The following is an 8,938-nucleotide window of genomic DNA, read 5'->3' as shown; positions in this document are numbered from 1 at the left end:
TATATATATATATATATATATATATATATATAGGAAATGTCACATAGAACACATACAAAGACAACGAGCAGAGGAATTAAAATATTAATTACTATAAACCCATTCCTGCCTGCTATTACTCTATAGAAGTCTATGAAAATCTATAAAGAAATTAAAAAAGTAATAATAAAGGGGCCCCTCTATGAATTCTCATTAGGGGCAAAATAGAAAGAGACCATATTCAAATATTTTGAAGATCTTATGAGGTTGAAATAGAAAAGTAAAAAATAAGACTGTCCTCCATTAGAACATATTTTACAATATATGGACCCAAATGCAGTTGACCCTCACCACACGATCACCTAGTTATTAGATCCCACCTGCTCCTTCCCAGAAACTATTAGTAAACGAGAAGAGACGTAACAAAGCTCATAGCTTTTATACCTTTTCATTTAATCCACACCACCCATAACTCTCTTGCTCTCAGTCTCCATTTCCAGGTGCTTCATTGCTTAGCCTTAACTCTCTCTTTTTTATGTTATTTTATTTTTATTCGCCAGTACTTAATTTGCAAGTAGCTTTGCACTGTTTTAGTTTCTAATCTTGCAGGATTTGTTTTTGCATTTATAAACTTTAAGTGTTTTTGGAAGATGGGTTTTCAGTTTGAATGTTAATGGATTAGATTTTGGTTGTTTTGTGGGTTTTAAGTGGGATTTTCATGTTCAAGGGATTGGGTGCTGACTTTGTTTGTGGGTTTCATTTTTCTGCTTAGGGTTTTCAAAGGGCTGTCACTTGCTGAAATTAGTTTGGCTTTGGTTAGTGGTGCATTTAATTGAATAAATCAGTAGCGAAGTAAAGAAATCTGTGTTGTGACAACTTGTTTTTATGAAATGATCGGCTTGGGATTTAAACCAAGAACAAACCATCAAGCGCTGGCTTGGTTAATTTGAAATCAGTTGAATTTCTGGTGTCGAGTATTTTTAATGTTTTAAAGATGGAAATTGAAGAGAGCTTGCTTGGCTGCTTGTCACGGAGCATTTGTTTTCAGATTGTCTTTCACATCTGAAGTAATTTAGTGACTAGGCTAACTTGAAAATGGTGCCCATCAATAAAGTTTTCCACTTTTTTGTGTCTGGTTGAAGAAGGTATAAAAATGGATGTTGAAGCAGAGGAATAGGCTCAGTTTAGCACGTGTCTTAACTTTTCTGGTCTTGGCATGGAAAATGGTTGACTAAACAAAGAATTGTGAATTTTGTTTCTTGTTTCCTATAGTTTTTCTTCTTCTTCTAACATTAATAGTAGATTAAAACAGAGTAAAGTAGCTCTTGTGGGTTGGGTTCCGTAACCAAAATGATTTTCTTGGGGTTTTGAAGATTTGATTGATTGAGAGTTCAAATTAAAGTAGGTCAAAACTTCACTATAATTATATTTAATTGTGAATTGGAAAAAAAAAAACAAGCAGCAATTGCATTGGTACATTAATTTCTTATTGTTATCTAATTGGTAAAATATTGGATTGTGGCTGGTTTCTGACATCCTATATGTATAGGGAGGAGATTAGAGCCGTGATTGGAGTGGATCATGATCAAGCGGTCACCACGTAGAAACCCAAGATCCAAAGGCATCAAGTTAAAACATGGTCTTCAGATTTGTTTGTTGCTTGGTGTCTGCTTCTGGTTGATCTACCAAGTCAAGCATTCCCATGACAAGAAGAAGGAGCTTGATGAGAAAGATGCAAATCTCTCTCTCAGTGCACAGCATCATGATGAGCTTCCAAAACTTGGGAGGAAAGACCTCCATCCTGATTTGCAAGACAAGACCAGGAGTGAGAAACCCGAGGAAGAAGAGGAAGAAGACACTGGAGTAGATGAGGAAGTAAATAAGAAGGAAGAAAAGGGGCATGAAAAAGAGAAAGAAGAAGAAACCAAGCATGAAGAAGGAGAGGGGGGGATTAAGGATGAAGAGATGGAAAGAGAAGAACATATTCATGAAGAGGAAGAGAGAGAAGGAGAAGGAACTAATCATTTAGACAAAGAAAGAGAAGAAGAAATCAGGCATGAAGAAGAGGAGCAAACTGAAGAAGCAGACAGTGAAGAAACCGAAGACAAGGGCAGACAAGGTGGAGATGATGAAGTAGATGAACATGATCAAGAGAAAATAGAAGGAGAAGCTGACCGTGATGAGGAATTTATGGATGAAGAGAAAGAGAGAGAGGATGAAGGTGAAGATAATGAAGGCGAGGAAAAGGAAAGTCAAGGTAATGAAGGTGAAGATAATGAGGACAGGGAAGTTCAAGCAGACAATGAAACTCAATCAGAAGATCAGGATCATGATGAAGGAGGTAAGAACTCCCATGAGGCCCGAGAGGAACATTACAAGGCAGACGATGCTTCCAGTGCAGTGACACATGACACCCAAATTATAAGCACTGAACCAGAGAAAGAAGGTTTGGAGAAATCAAATGAGAACTTGGCAGAAAATGATTTGCAACAAGATAAGTATTCCATTAGTGGTAACCCCTTGGATGTTAATGAGGATAAAATTAACTCAACATCTCAGCTGGAACAAGCTGAAAATGGCCATCCTTTGAATGTAACAATTGATGAAAAGCAAAATGACAAGATCACTCTGACCAAGTCTGAGGATGAGTCACCTAACAACACAACGGTTACAGTGCTGTCCAATGATCAATTAGTACCAAGCAATAAGTCAATGGAAGTGAGTTCAGAAGCAGGCGATAACCAGGCTGGTGCAAACCTCGGAGTTTCTGGTTCATCCCAGCAGAATGGAACATGGAATGCCTCAGACTCGAATCAAATTCAAAATGCAACTATTGATGGTCGAGTTACTGGAGATGTATCCAACATTCAAACCACTCAATTGGAACAGGTTAATAATGGCATGGTTTACAATAGCATTGACTCCTCAAACTCTTCTAGTAATTCGGATTCTGGTGTATCAGATAAGATCATTAAGCCTGAATTAACAGTTGCAGAAGATGTGAATTCTGGGTTGTCTTCCAGAACAAATGAGTCTACAGAAGCTACTCATGATGGGAGCTCAGACACCAAAAATGAATCAGGGGGAACAGATGAAAACACCATTTCTTCTAATATGAAGAAGGCTGAAGATGCAATCCTGCATGACCCTATTGATTCTTCAGTTGGCCAAGATGAGAGAGAGGCTCGCATAGATCTAGGTACACTGCCAGAGACTGGTACAGGAGGGGTTAGCAGTGGAAATGCTGCAGAAGAATGAGATTCTTACCAAATTCTCCTGTGTATGTGAGTGATGTAAAGTTTTAGTTACCTTTTCACTCTGTTTCGATACACGCATGGAGTGTTCTAGTATGTTTCCATTTGGCCATGAAACATCTATCAGTGTTTAGAGAGTACAGCTTTAGATTTTCAAGCAACAGTAAAATATAGGCGGGTTCCACTTGCGGATGGGTTTAATTGTATAATTTATATCAGCTTACGATGTGATGCCTCTTTGTTTTTTTTTTTATCCTTTTAGGTCTTCATTAAGCTTCTCTCTTTAGATCTTTACCTAATGTATGGATGGTTGGGTGATTTGAGTTGGGACCAAAATCAGACTGTTCAAGTGAAAGCATGTTTTATTCTGAAGGACTTTCTACCTGAATTATCTGTTCCTTTCCTTTAAGCTGACAGGCAACTATTATTGTTTATGGAAACAGTAAGATGGAGAGGTTGAGAGCGACTGAAGGGTCTTCTTTAAACTGTAACATGACCAGGTCTTATACTTAAGTTCACTGTGAAAGGGATTAAACGGATATGCAACTTTTAGAAGGGAACTCTTTTAAATCCTTCTATTAAATCATCGACCAGTCATTTCTCCATTTTAAGCAGGAAGCTTGGTATATTTTCAGGGCGTTGACAAGCTCCTGTACTGTCCAATGCAATTCTTTACTTTCCCAGCAGTAGACTTGGCTTTCTAAGGAACCAAGTTGACTTTGCCTTTGGGTTTCTCTTTCTGATGGTAAACCAACAAAGGGACAGCATTGACGGGGAGTTGGCGTCTCTAGAGTCCAGCCACCTTCAACTAGCTTTCTGACAGTCTCACGGGAAACAAAATTCGGTATCTAGATGCCATACACGTCATCACATTTTCTGAAAGATTAAACTTTTGGAATGATTGAAGGAATTGATATACCCGTACGTGTGTTTCAAGATATATAATTTAGAAACTAGATTTGGGATTTTTTATTTTTTATTTTTAATTTATATGAATGTTTGAATCAATTTGCATGTATCACAATTAATTCCATAATTTATTAAATATTTTACAAATTTAATAAATATATCCAATGCGGATTTTTTTTTTTTTTTTTTTTTTTCACAATTAATTCCATAATTTATTAAATATTTTACAAATTTAATAAACATATAAAATATCACAAAGATAACAAATATATATATATAAAAACTCAAATTTAAAAGCATAAAAAAAAAACAAGCTTCTCCCACCACCACCAGACCAACACCCCCAATGAATCGTTTTTATCTTCTTCTTTTTACCTGTAGAGCCCCCAATGCGGATTTTTTATCTTCTTCTTTTTACCTGTAGAGGGTGTTCTTAAACTAGCAAAGAATAATTATGAAAATCTCGTTTCCTTCTCCGTTCTAAATTATTCTTGACAGCCGGTCAAGTTGGGTCACGAATATTCTAGATTTCTAGTAATTGACACCGCAGGGAAAAAGAAAAACAACTGGAATTCGAATCATTGCCGCCTGAGACTGGTTGGTGCAAGCGGGATGCTTTGTTATGCCCACCAACATTGGATTCTCATGCCAAGGCCTCTCATTATACAACCATAAACTATCTACTAAACGATAAAAAGGCGCATAGCACAAGAAAATAAAATTAAAAGAATAGAGCCATGCCTTGTCATTCCTCTCTGTACAAAAAAATAATAATGCATCGCATACAGCTAATAAACTGCTGTTAGTTATCTATCAGCAAAAAGAATCCAATACCTAACCAACTCATTTGATGCCCCTCAAACGACAGATCAATCCTCATCCACACAAACATCAAACGACAAAACTCTGACTCTGTCTCAGCTCTTTCCTTAGCTTATGAGTAAAGGATTTACAAGCATCCACACTTAGATCCACAGCTGCTGCTAATGCCACAAAGGCTGCCGCATCCTCTGTACAGTTCACGTGTTGCACCCCAACCTCCACCTCTGTCTTGTTGCACCGACCATTACCATTGTTGACAGTTGATTGCATTACGAAACCTTTGTACACAAACGGGGACAACAACCCTAGACCAAACTCGGATCCGGACCACGATCCAGACCCCGGTCCTGAACCAAAATCGCAACTGGAATGTGGACTGCTCGCCGGGGTGCTAACACTATTTGTCATGTCAATTGTGAATTTCCCTCCATTTTTAGCGTTGATAACTGAATTGACTAGTGTTGTGGTGGTAGGGGAGGCTGAAACAGAATCATGTAGCAATTCAAATCGGTATCCTAAAGCGTTGGCATTCCGTTCACGCCAAGCCTCCAGACGGCCCCATGGCTTCCAGGTACCGTGTGATGGGAGAAGAATCAGCCATGCCCCGGGATTGGACCGACTAACATGGTCCGAACCTGGGGATGGTACAAATGGTGTCACCATTGATGCCATTGCAACAGGCGATCCAGATAGGTCATGGATTATGATTGACCATCCCTTGCGTTCTTTTGCTGGTGGGTCTTTATCAGCTCCAAGGGAGAGTAGCCAATTTCTTGATGGAGTTGGTTCTGTCATCGATGGCCTGCATAATAACAATGTAGCAAGATCAGTAACGACTTATAAACAAGGAGAATGATAATTAACAAGATAAACAATACTGATTACTGAAACAAACTCAACTTCCAGATTCTAGAAATTTAAAATCTTTTTGGTGGGTGGGTCAAAGGGATAGAAATTTCTATTGAGATAAACAATTACAGTTTGGTATCCGCATCAAAACAAACAGAACGAAACAGCTTTTGCTAACATAGTTAATGTCAACACAAAGTTTTTGGGATTCGAAAAAATATAGATGATTTCTGGTTTTTTACGACCATATTTGCATACTTGACCACACAACAAATCCTTTCACTCGGTTTATGCCAAGTCTTCTACTTTGCGGGGGAAGAGCAACACGAGTGATTCAATAATTAAGTTCCCTCCCTACAACAAAAGGAAAAAAATATAACCCCTCCCTTTTTTCTTTAATTACTCTCTCATCAACCAAACGCCGGAACAAATCGGTAACAAAAGGAGAGAAAACAACGATAAATTAGAAAACTCACATAGAAACCAAATTACGATCCCCTGGGTTCCTCAAACTGAACTTGCAAGTGAAGACAGCCTGCCTAACACTCCCTTGCACTTGAAAAACCTGAGGACTACACTCAGGATCCCCACCAAACTGAAACACGTATCTTGAATCAGGCTCAACTCTAACACACAGATAAAACTGCGTAGATTCGCCTTTCTTGTTTTCTCCAATATCAATCCATCCATTATGCATAACACAAGGCCTCGACTCTGTCTTTCTCAGGTCTAATGGCACCGTCACCTTCCCCAACAATTTTCCATCTTTCAATCCACAAGTAGCCCCGTTGTCTCTACTGTATACCTCAATCTCCAAACTGTTGGGTTTCTTGCGAGACAAAAAATTATCAATTTGTGTCTTGTCAAGACTATAACTTGCAGCTAAGGAATTCGATAAAGAATTGCTTTCTGGGTTTTGATTTCCCTGTTGGTTTTGATTGTTCACCAAAGGAATTGTAGCTTTTTGAGTAGGGAAATTCTTGAGCTTGATCTTGCAAAAGCATTGTAGGCTTAACAAAGAGGGTTTAGAAGAGACGGGAAACTTGAGTGCTAAGTTACCAACAAGTATCCGTACAAAAGAACACGGATCCATTACTCTTTAGAAAGATTAGAGGTCCCTGAAAACTCCAAGTGAAGCGGTTTTGGAGTTGGTGGTTTTACTTGCTGCCTGAAAGAGAAAGGGAGAGGTGAAGGGTATTTGGGAGGGAGATATATAAGCGTCGCCGACTAGAGAGAGATGTGAAGGAAACAGGCTGTCTTTCTTAGGATAAAAGGAATGGCATGATGAGGTCAAGCTCAGTACACAGCTGTGAGCTCTATGGTTTCTTGGCCGAGGCCTAACAGGTGCGGTTTAAAGGTCGAGGGAAGAAACAGATAGAAAAGAATATTACTATGGAAATGATATTCCATGGCTTAAATTGTTTTGTTGACTATTTGGTGTAATTAGATTGTATATACAAATCATTATTCCTTTTTTATTTTTCAATTTAGAAAATAAAATCTCAAATACTGGTTTTTAAGACTTTTGATTTGCACTCTATTAATATGAAAGAAAGGCAGATAAAAAAAACTCCTTAATTTTATCGCGACGGAGCCTTGTGTATAACACATTTCCCATATTCAGAATAAAGCTTTTTTAAAACATAATAATAAAAGAAAAGAAAAGAAAAGAAGAAAAATAGCAATTTAATCTCTCTACTCTTTGAATTGCTGTAATAATTTTGTCCTTGTTATTTTCCGACTAGAGCTAGAAACAAGCATCGGGCATCTGTGGGGCAGGGTGGAGTGAGCTGGCTCACACTACGCACGCACGCTTGATTACTAGATGCCAGCCAAGCGCATCTCTGTCAAATGTCAATACCAATTCCTTTTCCTCGTCGTCTTTCCTCTTCCTCTTTTACACGAACAGATTTTTGGACTTCAACACATTAATAATTATGAGAAATATAGCAGCTAGGGTTGTCGCTAACTCTCTACCGTTGTATTTTGAAAAATAATTGAGAAACGTGACTCGTCAATTGACACAGAAATTCATACCAGATCTGTATCTTGAAGCTTGTACATGCTGCTTACACTTTGATGCAGTAATCGTGGTAATCGAAAAACATTGTTTTTCTGTCTGTGAATTAAAGAAAACTCTAAACATTGTGGCGTTCATCGTTGTGAATTTCTATTGGGCTGCACTGTGAATACACATTCAGCACTGTAGACTTGTTGTATACTGCGTGTTTTTTATTTTGATTTCTTTTTTTTTTTTTCAATTTCACATTCTTGTAATCAAATTGAAATCGACTTAAATTAAATTACAAATCAGAGTTAAAATTAAAAGAGAAAGAACTAAAGTAAACAAAATAGAGAAAATAGATGGCAATCTACAGGTTTATGAAAGATAAGTTTAGTTTAATCTTTATACTTTTTAATTTTTTGTCCTTTAGTTTTTGAAATTTCAATTTTTTTAATTTTTTTTGTCCTTTAGTTTTTGAAATTTCAATTTCAATTTCAATCGATAACTTTATTGTCTATATTTTACCGTTTCTTATTCAAGAATCGATAACTTTATTTTCTATATTTTACCGTTTCTTATTCAAGAAAAAAAGCATCATATTTTAATAATAGAAAAAAATCTTAGTTCTTATTAATTTAAATAACATCAAAAATTTCGATCTTGATGGGGAAATCTCTTCGAAGTATTATTTAATCTTCCCATAACTTAAAATGGTAATACGTGCTCTAAAGGTTTTTTTTTTGTTTTTTGGGTAGATTTTGGATCTCTTAAATAGTTATTGAGTCATTTGAGGCCATGTATATTTTTATCAATGTGTATAAAGTATTTTTTAGGTATTTTGAATAAAAATAGGTTAAAAATAAATTTTGTGTAAAAAAAATTAGTTTTCCAATTATTATTGTGGCTAAAATTCAAGAAGAAGGAAGCGACATATCAATTTTCTTTATTTTTAAAAAAATTTAGGGTGAGCGATGTATTATCCACTATTTCCAAATAAAAAAATAAAAGCCTATAAATATGAGCCAACCTTTTTTAAGATGAGTTGGACCTAATAGGGCATTTTTTTTTTAATTTAGTTTTTTTAATTAACACTTTTTATATGTATTTTTAAAAAAATATT

General features: G+C 36.5%; 2 protein-coding genes across 2 annotated transcripts; one reads left to right on the top strand and one right to left on the bottom strand.

The window, feature by feature from the left end:
- Nucleotides 1–346: 346 nt before the first annotated feature.
- On the top strand, nt 347–3,605 carry LOC105109521 (high mobility group nucleosome-binding domain-containing protein 5-like). Its single transcript, XM_011004260.1, has 2 exons — nt 347–479; nt 1,529–3,605. Exon 2 carries the CDS (start codon nt 1,561–1,563, stop codon nt 3,235–3,237), a length of 1,677 nt encoding a protein of 558 aa, XP_011002562.1. The 5' UTR covers nt 347–479; nt 1,529–1,560; the 3' UTR covers nt 3,238–3,605.
- A 1,240-nt stretch (nt 3,606–4,845) lies between these two features.
- LOC105109515 (uncharacterized) lies at nt 4,846–7,232 on the bottom strand. The gene is made up of 2 exons (XM_011004248.1): nt 6,290–7,232; nt 4,846–5,766 (listed from the first exon to the last, which is right to left on the bottom strand). Exons 1-2 carry the CDS (start codon nt 6,904–6,906, stop codon nt 5,034–5,036), a joined length of 1,350 nt encoding a protein of 449 aa, XP_011002550.1. The 5' UTR covers nt 6,907–7,232; the 3' UTR covers nt 4,846–5,033.
- Nucleotides 7,233–8,938: the final 1,706 nt, after the last annotated feature.

This window comes from Populus euphratica, unplaced genomic scaffold, assembly GCF_000495115.2.
Source record: "Populus euphratica unplaced genomic scaffold, PopEup_1.0 scaffold3.1, whole genome shotgun sequence".
NCBI lineage: Eukaryota > Viridiplantae > Streptophyta > Magnoliopsida > Malpighiales > Salicaceae > Populus > Populus euphratica.
The sequence above is the reverse complement of the archived record's forward strand: the minus strand, read 5'-3'. Positions and strand labels throughout refer to the sequence as shown.